The sequence below is a fragment of the Capra hircus genome, chromosome 22, assembly GCF_001704415.2.
Source record: "Capra hircus breed San Clemente chromosome 22, ASM170441v1, whole genome shotgun sequence".
NCBI lineage: Eukaryota > Metazoa > Chordata > Mammalia > Artiodactyla > Bovidae > Capra > Capra hircus.
Window position 1 is genome coordinate 838,355 of NC_030829.1, and position 18,498 is coordinate 856,852.

The window sequence follows — 18,498 nt, forward strand, 5'->3', positions numbered from 1 at the left end:
TTTTCCAGGCAAGAACACTGGAGTGGGTTGCCATTTTCTCCTCCAGGGAATCTTCCTGACCCAGGGATCAAACCTGCGTCTGCTGAGTCTCTTTACTACTGTACCACCTAGCAGTCAGACATATGCATGGCCTGAGCTAATCCTCACATGGTCCTCTGACTGTAACTCAATTCTAGATATGTAAGTAATGCCAAGCATCCCGGAGTGGGAGAGGACATGGAGAAGGAAGAGTTCTTCTGGGGAAGCTCTCTTTGGCTGTTGGAAAGAGTAACATCTCTGGGAAGAGAACACATGGAGAAGCCCAGACGGAAGTGGGCTTCGTGGGCTCCAGGTAGACAGACGGCCCCAGCAGAGGCTGTGAGGGGTCAGGTGAGCAGTTCCTTCAGCAGATGGCGGGGAGGGGCTGCAGAGTCCCAGAAGGCAGGCTGGGAGGTCGGAGAGGGCCGCATCTTGGAGTTTTGGGTGTGAAATCAGATATGACAGCTGGATAACCAAGTGAAAAGCTTCACTTAGGAGGGAGCCAGAGTCAAGGGATAAACTCATGAGGGGCCAGAGCTGGAGACACAGAAGAGAGAGCTGGCGCTTCAGGAGCCTCAGGGACAGACCAGGAGTGGGAAGGCCAAGGGGACAGCAGTGGGATGACCAGAGGCCCGTGTTAGTGACCACCTGTCGTTGTTTAGTCATTAAGTCATACCAGACACTTTTGCGACCCTATCGACTGTAGCCTATCAGGATCCTTTCTGTCCATGGGATTCTCCAGGCAAGAATACTGGAGTGGGTTGTAATTCATGTCGAATAATCCAAATGTGAATTGATACAACCCCAATACTCAAAACAAATAATACCAAGCACAGAAACAGCTCCCTGGGGCTTTATCTGCAGTAATTCACTTAATCTTCTCAACAACCCTGGGAAGTCTGTTACCATTGTCACCCCCATTTTGGAAGTCACAGAGAGAACCCACTCCCAGGTGCCTGGCTGGTGAGCATGGAGCTGATACAGCTGGGGCTGGAAACTGACATTCTGTGCCCCGACCTGCCTCTGCCTGGCACCACGAGACAGTGACTTTGCAAGGCATCCCGGTGGGCTGAGGGCGAGGACAGCACAGCCCAGTGCCAGCACCGCACCCAACAGTGCGGGAGGCTGAGGGGAGCCCTGAGGCCATTTCATAAATGCAGAGCCCAGGAGCTGACCTGGACACAGGCTCCATGGGGCACGGACAGTCAGCCCGCCCTGTACCTCAGCCTGGGCTCAGGCCCTGCACCGCGGACCTCCTCTGCTGGGTGTCCTCTGCTCTCTTCCCCTTTAGGGTTGGCCCCACTGTCCATCAGAGTCGCAAGGCCTGGGGGAAGGTTAGGGCTCTGCGGCATGGTCTGGGTGGCCAACCCTGGCCATTTCCTCACTCCTGTAGGAATTCAAGAGGGTTACTTTGACCAATTTTTTTTTTTTTTTTGTAAAATGGCAGAGCATACCACTTGCTCTGAAAGAAGGTGAGGGGCATTAAATTAAGTTACCAATTTAACATGGCTGGCACTGTACCTGCCACAATCATCATTATCTTCAAATTTTTAAAGTCAACTTGCTGTTTTTCCACAGTTTCCTCTCACAGCACCCTTGTAAGTGCCCTCCTCACAAGAATTCAAACTTTGCCTGTAATACCTTTATTCGATCCTTACAAACTTAAAAATGGCTTTTGTATAATAGTGTGACTCTGGAAAATGTCTCAGACAGTGGTGGGATTGTCACTCTTTGTCCCTTATACATGAGGTCCAGGCAGTAAGACTGGAGGACTACCTGAGCATTTCAGTCTCGTCATCTGGTCAGACTCTCGTTTTTCCAGAACCTTTACCGTGTCTTACTAACTCTCTGGATACTTTTCCATGAACAAGGCAGAACCTGTACTTGGCTTAGCTCTTCCCTTCCTGCCCCATCATCTACTGTCTTCTTAGAGCTTCCGCTCACTGTATCTTGCATATGGCTGGCACGCAAAACGTCTGTGTGTCATGAATAAAAGTCTTCCTTGAATGGAATTCAGAAAAGCACCCAGTCTGCTAAGTACCGTCCAAGTTGCTCTTCATACTATAGCCTCCTGCGCCCTGCTCTCACCCTGTAAGTTTCTCAAGGGCAGCTCCCTCAGTCCGGTTTTGTTTGCTCCATAGTTGGATAAGACGGCTAAGGCATGGGTGTTTTCATAAAGCACATTTCCTCGGATGATCTGCAGGTTTTCCAATGGAATCTTCTCCACTGTGTTGAGGGCAATGAGTACATAGCCGGCAACCTCCTGGATGGTCTAAGGAAATAAAACATGAACATATTATTTCTCTTTGGAGGAACTCATGAGTGCAAGATCTAAAGTGGATCCAGACAGCCCAGGCCACCTAGCTGAGGAGGACTGGTTGACGAGTCATGCGGATGATTACCACTGGACCCCATGGGAGGTAACAAGATTTATAGTGATTCCTGCATTTTTGCCTCTTGAGCTTGACAGAGGTAATGACGGGCCATGTGCATTACTGAGGAATGCTGTGACTTTCATTTTGCCTGGTGTTTAACAGACTCAGCAGAAAATGGAAACGTTTTATTAATTTATTTTGTATTTGTCTTGCAGGCTTTCCATCAAAAACAAACAAACAAACCCAGAAGAAAACCAATCAAATCCTAAGTTTAACTACACCAAACTCAGAAGCTTTTAAGGCTGGCTCCTATTGGCTCACTGGAGTCTACTGCAAAACATATGGGAGTCTGGTGAACTAGTTTTTAAACTCTTTCTTGGTAGCCAGAAATCAACCATGATGGGAGCATTTATACCAAGAAAACAGGCAAGGGCTACAAAGCACATCTTCTTTCTTTCTTTTCAAACACAGCCAGTTTAGCAGGATACCATGGCTGCAATGCTGGTTAAAAGATTAGTGTCCACAATGATAGCAGAATGCCAGGCTAGTCTATTTCTCTTTGCTATTCTTTTATAGCTACAACTTGAAACTATCTGGTAAAGTGACCTTTCCATAAAACTTGCCTGTGTAATTTCCTTATGGATTGTAATTGCCATAGCAAAAGTAAATACACTGCTAATTAAATTCTGCCAAGGCCTTATTTACTTATATTTACTTCTAGTGTATTTGGGTAAGGAACATCAATACAGTTTACTAACGCATATATATGGAATTTAGAAAGATGGTAACGATAACTCCGTATGCGGGACAGCAAAAGAGACACAGATGTATAGGACAGTCTTTTGGACTCTGCGGGAGAGGGAGAGGGTGGGATGACTTGGGGGAATGGCATGGAAACATGTAAAATATCATATAAGAAATGAATCGCCAGTCCAGGTTCAATACAGGATCCTTGGGGCTGGTGCACTGGGATGACCCGGAGGGAAGGTATGGGGAGGGATGTGGGAGGGGGGTTCAGGATGGGGAACACATGTATGCCCGTGGCGAATTCATATTGATGGGTGGCAGAACCAATACAATATTGTAAAGTAATTAGCTTCCAATTAAAATAAATAAATTTAAATTTAAAAAATTAAAATAAAACAGATTAAAAAAAAGGATCAAATTCATTGAACTAACCTTGAGAAAAGAAAGGTTGTAACCACTCTGCATGTAGGTAATTTCCAAATTCCCAAGGACCACCTCACAGTTGTTGAACATCCTCTGGAGGCTCAGAAAGTGGTCTTCAAAAGTGCCCAACTGGGTGAGCTTGTTACTTGTCCCTTGGCAAACTGGAAACAAAGGGAAAAAGGTATCACATGAAATAAAGTAAAGTAGAAAAGCTAAAACAAACAATCTTCACAATTTTCAACTAACTGCGTGCTTCAGCAGCTTACGATAGTAATTCTGATTGAAGGCCACTCAGGACAAATGTGATAAACAATGTTTAAAAGTTTATACAAGATGCAGTTCAAACTAAGGAATTGTTCATCTCCATAATGCATGCAACTGTTTAAAAATATCAAAAATTCAAGGAGAATTTTTCAGATGAAAACCCTATGGAAATCTTTGAGACCAAATAGTCTACAAGAGTTTTAGTAAAATGCATGAAAAAATAGACAATAATTGTATATTTACAATGTTAATAAACATATAATGAACTTCTACTTTGCAAAAAGATAACGTCACATTATTATGTGTTGAAAGACTATTTACAAACATGGTTTCCTACCACAACTTTGTACAACCTAAAATCAATGACAAGAGTGTAAATTAAAAACCATTGACTGGAGACAAAAAGTATTCTAAAATGATGCACCGAAGAATAAAATCAAATATTACATAAAATTTAGAAAATAACATGAAAACACACTTGGTTACTAAGAAACCAGCATATCTTTGTGTCTGCCACACTTTAAGGAGCCTGCCACCCAGGTAGAGGTGCAAGGGTTTGGCATCAATTGCTGATATGTGGCCTCGGCACACTTAACGCCCTGATGCTTTCAGCTGTCAAACTTAATATAAGAAAACATTTTAAATTAGGGGATGAAGTCAGACTACAAAAATACATTTGTAGTCTATATTTAAAAGCAAAAGAGAGGATTATAATAAAGGCATGTTTATAAATTAGCTCTTTGAACAACATGAATAGGCAAGCATAAGAAAACAAAGAGGTTTGGAACTTTTGAAGCAGGGAGCTGGTTAGCGACTGTACTTTGAGCCAAAATTATCATAAGTGAGGCAATATGGCCTCTGGCTTTGGAGGTTTGATTCAGACCTGACCAGGCAGAGCTGCAATCTGCAACCAGGTGGTTGAGCACAAAACCAACACCAGCGTCAATATGCGGGGACTTCCTGCGGAACTCTTCGCAAATCCGCATTCCTATGTGATAGGTTCTTTGCTCCCTCCCCACGGTAGTTTTCTGCAGAGCATCATTTGCCTGTCTGCTCCTGGATTTTGGTGCCAAGGCACTGAGCACATGTTCAGACACCACATAATGAACGTGAAGCGTTTACACCACCATTGAATATGAAGCAACCCTACTTCCTCTTTGACTCTGTGAGGATTTCCCTCTTCTCCCCTTCTGTGGTCTCTCTCAAATTTGGTGGTAGAGAGAATACTCACAAGGGAACTGCAATGGCTCACAAGACAGAGCCCCCTCCCTGCACTGGCTCCAGGGCACAGTGATTTCATCACTCTTTCAACCATAACACAGGACAGACCCAACATCTCTGGCTGCCTCACTTGGGAGTGTGGGCTGCTCTGATTGCAACCTCAAGTTTGGAACCACTGTACACAGTTGGCTGCGGTGCATACAGATGAGGCCAGACTGATTTCCCAATTCTAAGGTCCTTAAAGATGCCAGTATCAATGGAAGTACAGGATTTTGACAATAAGAGGTGACCTTTCTGTTGGCACACCTTGGAAGCTGATGGACTATGGTCCCTAAATTTCAGCTTAACTGGTCAGCTCTGGTCTAGGAAGCCCCAAGTATTGGTCATGCCCTTCATGCCAGCCAGGTGACCAGTGTTGACTAGAACTGGGTGTTGGAGCACGTTTCTGAAGGGTTTCTTCTGTACACAGAAGGATGAACGCAGTCACAAATGTTTTCATTTTAAATGCTCAAAGATATCCGTTTGTAAATTTCTCTTGGCTGAACTATTTTTATTATCGAATTATGTGAAAAGGACTTTCATCAGTTAAAAAGGAAAACATGTCAGGTAAGTTTACCCTGTTAAAGAAGAAAATAATTGCAAAAGGACTACACTTGTGTTTTTATTTATTCTTTAAAAAAGTGCTAAATGAGCACTGAAAGGACTTATTTAATGAATACCTACCATGACCCTTTACTATTTACAGTTACTATAAATTACTTTCATATTTTAAAAAAGATCCGATATTTGGAAGACAATAGCACCATTACACGTTATTGATATGAACGTTAATTTGTAAAACATTTTGGAAACAACTGGACAAATTGTGCATAAAAATAAATATGCTTAATGTCTATGTCATGATGATTCCACTTTGGAAAACCTATTCTGAGGAAACAGACCGAAATTTTCATGCAAAATGTTGACATATTTTTTAATAATGGCAAAAAATTGCCCAATTGCCCAACATGTTTATTTTTAAGAAAAAGCAGCCAACACACTATTGGACTGAGCTGAAGGCAAATCCATCTTGAGTCCTATTCCTGGGTTAATGACTAAAGTATCAACAGAAAACATGACAAGGCTGCTTATTCTGAGGCTTCTCTGCCACACACAAAAAGGGAGACAGCAGGTCTGCGGTGAGGATGCAAATGGCTTGGCCTGGGTTTCTTGACTGAACAAGGTATAATCTTGGCTCCACCTTTATACCAAATATCTCATGTTATGTAATATAGAACATTTAAATGTGAGACCATTAAATCAGTAATACTGAAAAATAAAAATCATTAACTAGCAAGGCAGACTTAAGGCAAAGCTGTGAGAGGAAAGGCTCCAAGCTCAGCCAGGAGAAAGCTTCCGGTCAGCACTTCCCCTGTATGCAGACTGAAGGACTTTCCAGAGCTCCGCAGCACAGTTTTCTCAAATACAGACTTGGTAAAATCCATTCTGGCCTCCCAGAACTGTTCTGAGAAGTGAACGCACACAAAAGCTTCAGGTTTCTTTTGTGACAGCTAACTACTGGGAACTGTGACAGCTGCCTTGACATAAGGTGTGCCCGGACAGACGCTGGGACTTTCGTGGATGTGTCCTTGTCCTGTGATACTGTGTGAACTGGCTGCATTTGGTTGGCTTACTCAAATACTAGGCATTAAATAGAGTTACTCTGTCAGAAGAATATTTATCCAATGGGAAGAAGAAAGAAAAAATAATATATTGTACTTTAAGAATTTCATTGAAATATGCATTTAAGATTAGGTTTTTGAGCAATTTATTCAGAGAGAATTCAATATTACATTAGGCTAAGCCTTTGAAAACTAGACGATTAAAAGTGTTTGTGTCAAGCTCCATACAACATGATAGAGATATGCTTTCTCTCCCACAAATCTGAAGACAAATTCTACTGAAACAAGAAGGGGGCCTTCAAAGCACTCAGCTTTTCATCTTCACAATTTATTATGATGATTCATAAATGGACAAAAACCTAAAAGAATTGTACTGTGAACATCCTTAAAGTAGCATTTTATTATGTTCACTTTAACACATACCTACCCGTCTAATTTTTTCTATGCATTATAAAGTAAGGCACAGATAGCAGTACCCTTCATCCTGACATGCCACTGGTTACAGTTCAAGAGTACTGACAGTGGTTATCGAGGTAACACCACAAACTGTGAGATAATCAGTAATAAGTGTAGCACTGGTGAGTTTCAACACACGCATGCAGCTGTGTAACCAGAACAGAACATCACGGTCACCCTGGGAGCCCCCTCATGGCCCTGCTCAGCCCCTGTCCCAGACACCACAAACTGCAGATGTGTTTCCAGTTAGGACAGTTCTGCCTGTCTGGGGACTTCTGCTCATAGAATCACATGGCACCCTTGGTACCAGGGTTCATGTCGTGTCCAGAGTCAGGCTGTTCTCTTTTTGAAGAACCAACCCCACCCCGCAATTTATTTGAATTGAAAATAAAACAGTCTGCCACCTTTAAGTCCTGAGACATGCCTGATTTGACAGGGAGAGCCTGTGGCTTTCCTGTGTGATTGTGGGGGTATACCTCTCTCTTTTCCACAAGCCCAGACAAACCTGTAAGGCTAAGACATAACACTAAAACAGGTTTCTCCAGATTTTCCCAAATCCACTTAGATACTTTTGGAATTGCCTAATTGTTTTAATTTGCTTTCTCTATGCTTTAATGGCAGCCAAGGTCCCTGGGCACTTGCAAATCTCTCCCCATGGCCTCCAAAACTGTTTTTATTATTGCCTCATTTTCCACAGAGCACCTTGTTTTGAAGCAGAAGTCACATCACATTGCTCTGGGTTTGAACGGTCTGGGTTTCCCAGGGCAGCAGAACAGAGGATGGGCGCCTGCCCGTGCCCCTCCCACCGTCTCTCGCAGGCTCCCTTCCCTGCCCTTTGGTGCAGCCGAGCCTCTCTGTTTCTTGCAGCCACCAGGTTCCTGCCCCTTTCAGGGCTCTTCCATCTGCTTGGAACAGTCTTCCCTTTCTCTCCAGGTCTTTGAATTTTTGTGTCCCTTTTGTCACTGAGATTCTCCCCCGGTGGACTGTTCTGGGACCAGGTCAGCTTAAGTCTCCCCCATTACATTCTATCACATTTTTCTGATCTCTCTCTTAGCATTCATCACTACTTAAAATTATTATGCAAATACAAAGAGTGGGGAGAGGTGGAATACACATCTATCTCCTTGGACTGACTGCTGGGATGTGAATATGCATGCTGTGTTTACATTTTAGATGTGAAAGCAATGGGCCCAATAGTGGTCATGTGACCAGAGCCTTGGATGACTTGACATGGATCTCTCAGCCTTTCTTATTTCCGTGTGTCTGGTGGTAGAGAAGGAGGCAGGATGTCTCAGGAGAGTGTCAGTTCTCACAACTTTCTAGTTGGTTACTGTAAAATCATTCTAAGCTACTTAACATATTCAGTTCAGTTCAGTCAACTCAGTCATGTCCAACTCTTTGAGACCCCATGAATCGCAGCACACCAGGCCTCCCTGTTCATCACCAGCTCCCAGAGTTCACTCAGACTCCTCCATTGAGTCGGTGATGCCATCCAGCCATCTCATCCTCTGTCATCCCCTTCTCCTCCTGGCCCCAATTCCTCCCACCATCAGAGTCTTTTCCAATGAGTCAACTCTTCGCATGCGGTGGCCAAAGTACTGGAGTTTCAGCTTCAGCATCATTCCTTCCAAAGAAATCCCAGGGCTAATCTCCTTCAGAATGGACTGGCTGGATCTCCTTGCAGTCCAAGGGACTCTCCAGAGTCTTCTCCAACACCACAGTTCAAAAGCATCAATTCTTCGGCATTCAGCTTTCTTCACAGTCCAACTCTCACATCCATACATGACCACTGGAAAAACCATAGCCTTGACTAGATGGACCTTAGTTGACAAAGTAATTTCTCTGCTTTTCAATATGCTATCTAGGTTAGTCATAACTTTCCTTCCAAGGAGTAAGCATCTTTTAATTTCATGGCTGCAGTCACCATCTGCAGTGATTTTGGAGTCGAAAAAAATAAAGTCTGACACTGTTTCCACTGTTTCCTTATTTCCCATGAAGTGATGGGACCATATACCATGATCCTCGTTTTCTGAATGGTGAGCTTTAAGCCAACTTTTTCACTCTCCTCTTTCACTTTCATCAAGAGGCTTTTTAGTTCCTCTTCACTTTCTGCCATAAGGGTGGTGTCATCTGCATATCTGAGGTTATTGCTATTTCTCCCAGCAATCTTGATTCCAGCTTGTGCTTCTTCCAGCCCAGCGTTTCTCATGATGTACTCTGCATATAAGTTAAGTAAGCAGGGTGACAACATACAGCCTTGAGTACTCCTTTTCCTATTTGGAACCAGTCTGTTGTTCCATGTCCAGTTCTAATTGTTGCTTCCTGACCTGCTAGTAGGTTTCTCAAGAGGCAGGTCAGGTGGTCTGGTATTCCCATCTCTTTCAGAATTTTCCACAGTTTATTGTGATCCACACAGTCAAAGGCTTTGGCATAGTCAATAAAGCAGAAATAGATGTTTTTCTGGAACTCTCTTGCTTTTTCCATGATCCAGCGGATGTTGGCAATTTGATCTCTGGTTCCTCTGCCTTTTCTAAAACCAGCTTGAACATCTGCTTTAAAAACCAGAGGAAGATTTTGCCCACTTTCATCCTGAAAAGGTTTAAGGAAATCTGAAATAAGATATTTACATAATGGATTTAAAAATAAATAAAGAAAAGATATTAAGAGAGCTTGCTAGAGGTTTCATAGTATCAGGATTAATCATTTCTTTTGCCTTACTCAAATTGTGTTATGGTGACAATTTCAAAATGTGTATGTTTATACATCTGAAAAAAAATGCACAGAAATGTTATTGGAAGAAAAAGTTGTTAACAATAGTCTTTTCTGAATACTGGGTTTGGGGTGTTTTCCTTAGAGTTTCTGCATTTTTCAAATTTTCTACAGTGACCATATATTACTTTATAATAATATATTACTGAGGAGATAATTTACAAAAATCTGTGTTGAACAAGGCCAGAAGAATGACACTTTTAATAAAATACATTTCATAAAAATGGAGAAATGTTCTTCAAAGTTTTGCATATTATTAATTGAATGGCTTTGTGGAAGCGCTTTACAAATTAGAAGTAACCAAATGAAATACTAGATACAGAAACTGTTAGAAGGGTAAGGAAGCTACAGGTTGTTCACTTCATTGGTATTCAGAACAGTTTGCATATGGTAGCCCTTGGGAAAAGCCATGCATTGCACAGATTGGGTGTCTCTTCAAATAATGATGGAATTCTAAGTTCCATTTCTTCCTGATCTATCAACACATTTTTTACATTAATTTCAGGGAGAGTAAATTTATCTCATAGAAAAATGTCATAAATTGTGATTATAGCATCAGACTAGCCTGTGAAATTTATTTAATCCATATACGTTTGTAGGAATGTTGATCTACAGTTAAGTTATAATGAAAAAGTTGGGAAAATATATAATAAAAGTAAACACGAATATGATTTTTTAAAAGTACAAAATAGTATTTAAATTTTCATTGTGGCTTTAATAAAAGGTTTTGTGGAATGGGAAAAGTTTCATTATAATTTTGAAAAGATTTTTCCTTATTTTTCAAACTCTGTATTTTATCAACAGTTTCTTATTTGGTCATATTTAATTTCATACCTAATACATAGTCCTCACCCTGTAGGCATCCAAAGACTGTTGTCAAACTGAATTTCAATGTACATTGCAACTTGGAAATGCACATATAACACTCAAAAAGTCCTCTTAAATATTTGGTAATTTGCAATGTGCGTTATAATACGCCTGCTGGACTAAACACGCCTAGCCTTGGCATGATCAACACATCTGCAAACTCTAAGCTAACAAGCTGCTGCTGTTGCTGCTAAGTCGCTTCAGTCGTGTCCGACTCTGTGCGACCCCACAGACAGCAGCCCACCAGGCTCCCCTGTCCCTGGGATTCTCCAGGCAAGAACACTGGAGTGGGTTGCCATTTCCTTCTCCAATGCATGCTAACAAGCAGAAGACTTTAAAACAATACCTATTTTGTTTAGAGTTGGGACACAGAGTACCTGGTTGATTTCCTTCCCTGTAATTTTCCTCTTAGCCATTAAAGTAAGCCCCAACCTAGTTTATGACTTTTAAAAAATAAACTACGAGTTAGGAGACCTGTGCATATTGTGTCCACCTTCTTGGGAGCTAACTGATGTGTATGAATGCCAGGAAGACCAGCTCTGGGAGGGATGGTGGAAGGTTCCCAGTGACAGCATCAGACATCTCCAAATCAGTGTGAAGACTGTGATGTATCATTATGGGATGATCTCCAGCCAGTTATCTCAACTCTCTGGGTCTCAATAGGACCAGCGTGATGCCCTTGACAGGGTAGTTGTGAGCAGTAATGAGACTGTGGACATAAAAGTGCTTCATAGTTCACACATTTCTCTAAATACAAATCATGTCTGATGTTGAGGCTTTGCTACAGCAGTATTCAGAGCAGGCAAACCACTGCAATCTATTTCTGCCTATGTGTCTTCAAGGATACCAGCAAACTACCCCTACCTCTTGGGGGCGGCAGGGTGGATTTCTTTTTTAAATGCAGTCAACAGAATTGCTGTATTGTGTCAAAATTGAGGCTGCTTTAAAATTCTAAAATTAAAGACATTACTGTTCACTTTTCTTGGCTGCTGTCCAGAGAATGGTTCTGACAATGGAAATGAAAAATTTTGAATCATGGAGCTGGTTGTCCATTCCATTTTTATAGGTAGTTGAATGGCTGGTAAATAAGAAATGAATTTTACCTATTTGGGATGATCAAAAATGAACCTGGACCAGAAAAGATTTCAGAAAGCCATACGCATTAATTTTTTTATTCATTCAGCCCAATAAATATTTTTTGAGTATTTGGCAACACAATTTGTGTTTGGTCCTCTTTATTTAAATAGATGGACACATACTGAATGAAAATTCATGGACAGATGAATGACATTATCAGATTATACACCAGAGTCTATATTAGGTAGTACGGAACTAGATCACATGTGATTGGAGTGTTCCTTGAGTGAATATTGAATGCTGAGCGGGTACACTGAGGAAAGGACAGAAGATTGGAACTGGTTTAAAATCTCTCCATGTGAAAATATAAACAAGAGAGAATTTAGTGTGTCTGATCTTTACTTTCCAGAGATATCATGAGTCGGCGCCTCTTCCCGGCTGGGTTGTTTTTCTAATCTCCTGGCTGGGGACTACTGCTTTCTCACGCTCAGGGCTCTCTCCACACAGGCATGCCTCTCAAGCGAGTAACGCCACTGCCCTTCCAAAGGTTTGCTGGCTTCACCCCCACTTCGCTGTTCATGCTTCTGACCTGCTTCTTCAGAGTCCTGCTGTGTTTTCAGGTGAGTCCTTCAACCCGAGCAGTGAGGGCCAGTGCAGAGTCCCCGAGGTCAGTACTTGACACTGCACAGTTGCAGGGCAATTTTCAAAGCTCGTCCTCAAGAATGTGACTGCTGAGACCTGCCTGTCACCTAAATGAGGAAGGGCTGTCACTCCCTCTCACCACAGAGGGCCCACTGAAATGGGATGGTCTGCCTGTCTAAACGCAGGAGACTCGAAAGAGCAGGGCAGGATGGGGGCAAGGGGGTGGGGGTCAGATGGGCATCACAGAGGGAAGCCTGGGGAGTGGGAAAGGGAATATTCCTAATGGGGTGGCTGTCAAAGACCACTACTTGAAACCGGTTCAAAACTTGACAGTTCAGAGTCTGACTTAAGACTGCCTCTGTCTCCCTGCACCTTTCACCTCTGACTCCGCTGACCCTCTTGAGTAGAGACCTGGCGAGCAGAAGGCAGCGGCTTTCTATCCTGCCCAGGCCTCTGTGACTCCCGCTAATGAGGAGGGCTGGGGAATGCTCCCCATAGTGGGTGCCGTTCCTCAGGAGCTCACCCAACCACCAGCCCGGCCGAAGAGCACCCCGGCCTGGGGAGCCACTGCCGTGGGTGTCGCTGGCCACTGAGCAAAGGTTTGCTGCCTCCTGCTCTGCGGTCTGCACCAGGGCCACGAGGGCTGGTTGTTCTTCCGTTCATTCACTGCTCAACTAAAGCATATTTAATAAAATGACTCAACAACAGTTGTCAAGAATGAATCAGAAGTGCTCACTGCCCTGAAGAGACATACCAGCCCTTTGGGGAGATGACTTTACTCACGAAATAATCACAGGACTTCCCCCAGCCATGCAACAGAGCCACTGAAGGACCCAGGCCCGCAAGAGGAGAAGTCGCCAATGTGAACACTCCTTATGTTCCTCACAGTAAAGCAAAGAAGCCACCCCATGTTCCCAGCAAAGAGGAGGCTGCCTAAAAGTGCCAGGCGCTGGGCTCGGTGACTCCACTACACCCAGTCCCACAATTTGCCACACTAGGAAGATAAGACTTATTTCATTTCTCCTTCTTACCTGCATTGCCCTCCTCTGGGTCATCTGGAGATATACATGAGTGACCCTTCCTGGGTTCTCTATAGTTATCTCTAAGACTCACTTCTCCATGCATTCTTATTGAAAAAAAATTCTGGAAAAGATATGTAATTTGCAAGGAAATAAAAGATGTCTAAACCAGAATGGAGGATAAGGATCTTTCTTGCAAGTGTTCCTCTGTGGAAAAACTGTGAGGGCTCCATGTGGCAGTGTGTGTCTACCCCAACCCCAAGACAATCTGAATGTGCTTTTAAGTGTTTTGTCCTTTACTGTTTTTGTTTTTAAAAATAAGTCACTAATGCACAATTGTTTCAAGGCCACGTCTCTAAATAGATACCCATTTAACTTGGTTTACTCATGAGCATAAGAAAAATCGATCATACAAATAGCCACCTACCCTCAAAAAAAGAACCCAGAGTAAATGACAATGAACAGCTAAACAAGGGAGTGATCACAAAGACACCAGGAGAGGCCATGACACCAAAGGTTTCTTCTGAAAACAAGGATGTTCCCAGCACCCCTCCCTGTGCGTCCCCACCGGCACCAGCCACGGTAAGGCCCGGACTAGCTCCTCGAGTGGCCCGTGGTGTTCTGCCCAGCCTCTGCTGTGAGACATGCAGGGGGTCACAGAGGACCTGTGGCTCTCCTACAAGGGAACCTACAGGAAAAAGGAGCAGAAGAAAGGGAGCAAAGATGTTAGGAGGCAGAAGGAAGCTGGTCTACTGGGACTGCTTGGGAAAGGATGGATTTGGGGGAGGAGGGTGCAGACGTGATAAAGCTAACAGGGCTGAGATTTCTAAGCCATTTTTCAAGTCTGAGCTTGCATTATGCTGCTTCAGGCTGGAATTGTTTTCTGTGGGGGCATCATTGGATCCTTTTTGCTCCTGGGAACAAATGAGAAACAATTGTTCTCAGGAGGAGAAAAGTAATCTTCCTAAGAGTAAAAGGAGAAAAGTAATCTCCCTAAAAAGATAGGGGCTTGATTTCACCAATGAGCTGCTTGCTTTTTAAAAAGTTACCAAAACATGTCAGGTCCTCAGCACAACAATTTGAACCAATCCGTCACAGTCATGTCATAAAGGATTTGAAAAGTCAGAAAAGGGGCAAGCTAACCCCCTAGCCATTCTGACTACAGAACAACAGCATCCAGCTTTTACAACGACCTGTCAATGACCAGTGGCCTCAGAGCCGTAAGGACTGGCTAAGAACTCTGGTCCCAACACTGCTGGGACCACACTTCTACCACACTGAGGCTCTTTTTCTTCACCTATAAAACAGGGACTCTTGGGAAGGTTCAGGGAAATGGGAGAATCCGTGCTCAAAGCATCTGACACATGGTAGACTCAATAAATATTACTATAACTTGAATCTGAGTTAAATCTGGACTGGGTCCCAGTAGAATGAATTGCTTCCTTCCTTCCAAGCTCTCCCAGAGATTGACCCCTCTGCCTTCTGCTCACATTGTTACGTGCGGCCTGGCGAACAGCTGTGGCTCCTGCTGCTGAGGGAGGAACAGTGCACTCTGACCAGAGCTCACCCAGAGCCCATGGCCTGAAAGGGGGCACATTTGGACCCGTATCTGGTCAGGGAAGCTGTGTTGGGCACTTCAGCCTGAAGAAGCCACACCTCTTGTGTGTCTTTTAGAAGACTTCCCTTAGAAGAGCTCCTAGCTTTGTGTTCACAACATTCTCTATTCTCGTTAGTTTTCATTCGGCAAAAAGCTTCTGACCCTTTGCAGTTGGGATCTGTGTGCTGTGCGTATTTACATATTTTTATTTAATGCTTGTTTTCAAATGAACAATTTTTTCACTTACTCCTACTTGCTTTAAACATTCCTTTTAAGTTGCATTTCAGTGAGGGAGGCATACAGCCTCTTTCCTTGGTTTACAATGTGACCCAAAGCCCATCCCAACTCCTGGGCTCAGTGACGAGGAAAGACTGACTCAGAAATCACCAACAACGTCTCAGTTGACTCCGGAGAAGCCTGAGCCAACTTTCTGCTGCGGAAGACTCTTGATTGTGCTCAGATACTACTGTTTCTAGAATGTGAAAGCTCTCCATTGAGGAGCCAGCAATTCAAGGTCACAATTCTCCTACAGAACCATGTGCTATTAGATGGACCATGTGCCTGGAAAAAGGTGTGAATGGGTGATGCCAACCAGAGCTGCCGCTCACTGACACAGGTCTGAGTCCAGAAAATACACTCTGAAGCACCCTGCATGCTGTTCCAGAGCAGGGACTGGAAAACTTCTGAAAAGAGCCAGAGTAAATATTTTCAGGTCTGCAGATGATATGGTCTGTGCCCTAATCCTCGATCCTGCTGTGGGCCAAAGACAGCACCAGACACAGGTAACGATGGCCAGGTGCCACCGTGTGTCAATGAAACTTTATTTCATTGACAGGCAGCAGTTGGGTTTGGGCACTGGATTGTACTTTGCCAATCTCTGATTTGGGGAAAGGCCTGACAGGAGGAGGGGAAGCACACAATTAGAATTCCCTTTATCCTGGACTTTCTAGAAGATAAACCTGGTTAAAGTGGGTCATTTCACTCCTAAGGTCAAACTCCAAAAGGGTTTGTGTGTGTGCGTGCTCAGTCGGTCTCCGACTCTGCAGCCCCAAGGAATGTAGCCTGTCAGGTTCCTCCATCCATGGAATTTTCCAGGCAAGAATACTGGAGTGGGTTGTCATTTCCTACTCCAAGGAATCTTTTGACTCAGGGATCGAACCCATGTCTCCTGCATTGGCAGGTGGGTTCTTTACTGCTAGTGTCACTGGGGAAGCCCCCAAAACGGTTTTCTTAGGGTTCAATTCTTCCTAATTTATCATCAGCTGAATAGAAGGATTGACGATAGAAGGTACTAAGAACTAACAAGGAAGTGAAGGGCTTCAAGCTGTTCTTTATATGTGTATGTGGGGGTTACAAGCTTCCCAGGTGGCACTAGTGCTAAAGAACCCACCTGCCCATGCAGGAGATGTGAGCAACGAGGGCTGATCCCTAGGTCTGGAAGACCCCCCTGGAGGAGGGGGATGGCACCCCACTCCAGTATTCTTGCCTGGCGAATCCCATGGAAGAGGAGTCTGGTGGGCTATGGTCCACAGGGTCACAAAGAGCTGGACGTGGCTTAGCAAGCACACATGGGGGTTACGGTTCTGTGTGAAGCAACATCTATTCTTAGAGCTGGACAGCCAAATCCATGTCCAGGAATCCTGGCTTTCCATATTCATGACAAACAAAAAATCAAGTTCTGCTTATCTTTTCCAGTGACTAAGAATGTTAATCCTGCTCTGAGTCGGTAAAGCAATGCAATTCTCCATCTACAACTCTATCTCACAATTATTCCTTCTCTTCCCTGAAGCTAGACCCCTGATAATGGCCTCTGACTTAACACAGATGCAGCTCATTTCTCCTCTACCTCTGGGTGTGCAGATACGCGAAGACAATGAGAGTCTCTCACTGCTGTTTTTAGCCCCGTGCTTTCAGGATCCCTGGATCCTGCCTCCCTAGCGCTCTTGGGAATTCCACGTGTGTGGTCCCCTTTCACAGGCTGTCCTCCAGAGAGGCTCCCCCATCAGCTCCTCCTCCTGGCTCCTCAGCCCTGTGGCGGTGCACTTGCTCATCATTTTCACTTGTGGTGAAAGCATTCTGTTGTCTCACAGCACATTCTGTCTCTTTAAGGAATAACATGTCACCTGGGAACAACAGCAAACATTCTGTTTCCTTTGGCTTCCCTTTAGCTTATTACACTGAGAAATTCAGCAACCAATAAGAGATGGATAAATACTGCTGAATTACTAAAATCTCTATGTTAACATCATATGTAAGTTTTCAGCAGACTTGATTCACTTCTTTTTTAAATTTAATAATGAAAGTGGCAGATGAGCAATGAAAATGGAATCTCCACTGCTTCTATTAATAGTAGGGCTGATGGTAAATTCCTCTCAGGCTTGGATGAGGAAGTATTTTTCCTTGCTTGGGTCTCTCTCAGGTTTTAGTTTCTATTACATCCTGCTGGCCTAATAGAATTGGATTTGCTACAGACTGCAGACACAAAATTCTGTTGTTGAAAGCCCCTTTTCTGATTGAATGTATTTGGGATTTAACCAGACTGATTCTTCCAAAAACATGGTCTATTAAGTAACAGACAAGAAAACTTACCCTTGCTTTCCTTGCTGCATTATTAACTATTATCCAAGAGAATACTTAAAAATAACGCAGACGGGATTCACAAGACATACATTTTATCTTCTTTTGAAAAACTTCCTACCTTTAACTTCTCTCTTATGCTTTTCTCCTGGTCACAGAAGACATTATGTAATTCTCTCCCTTGCCAAGCGTTCTTAGATAGCTTTCCTTTAAGTGCAACGACCAAGGTGAAACTGCTCCACCATGACAATCATTCTAGGCCAAAGAATCCTGAGTGGGGTTTCCTTATCTCTTGTGTGTGCGTCAGTTGCTCAGTCGTGTCTGACTCTTTGTGTCCCCATGGAAGGTAGCCTGCCAGATTCCTCTGTCCATGGAATTCTTCAGGCAAGAATACTGGAGTGGGTAGCCATTCCCTTCTACAGGGGATCTTCCCGACCCAGCAGCTCTCCTGCATTGCAGGCAGATTCTTTACCATCTGAGCCACCAGGGAGGCCCCTTTCTTATCACTTAAAGTAAAGTGAAGTCGCTCAGTCATGTCCGACTCTTTGCGACCCCATGGACTGTAGCCCACCAGGCTCCTCCATCCATGGAATTTTCTAGGCAAGAGTACTGGAGTGGATTGCCATTTCCTTCTTCAGGGGATCTTCCTGACCCAGGGATCAAACCAGGGTCTCCCACATTGCAGGCAGACGCTTTACTGTCTGAGCCACCAGAGAATCAACCTTCTTATCACTTAGTAGCAAACTATTTGAATTTCTTTCCTCCTGGGGACAATCAGAGACTCA

At 43.7% G+C, this 18,498-nt stretch overlaps 1 protein-coding gene across 1 annotated transcript in view; it reads right to left on the bottom strand.

Moving 5' to 3' along the window:
* The window catches only part of EGFR (epidermal growth factor receptor), a 212,706-nt gene that overhangs the window by 68,936 nt on the left and 125,272 nt on the right, over window positions 1-18,498 (bottom strand). The window contains exons 2-3 of the mRNA XM_018067044.1: window positions 3,573-3,724; window positions 2,107-2,290 (exon numbers count right to left, since the gene is read on the bottom strand). Coding sequence (XP_017922533.1) covers window positions 2,107-2,290; window positions 3,573-3,724 — 336 coding nt within the window. The remainder of the gene's footprint in view (window positions 1-2,106; window positions 2,291-3,572; window positions 3,725-18,498) is intronic.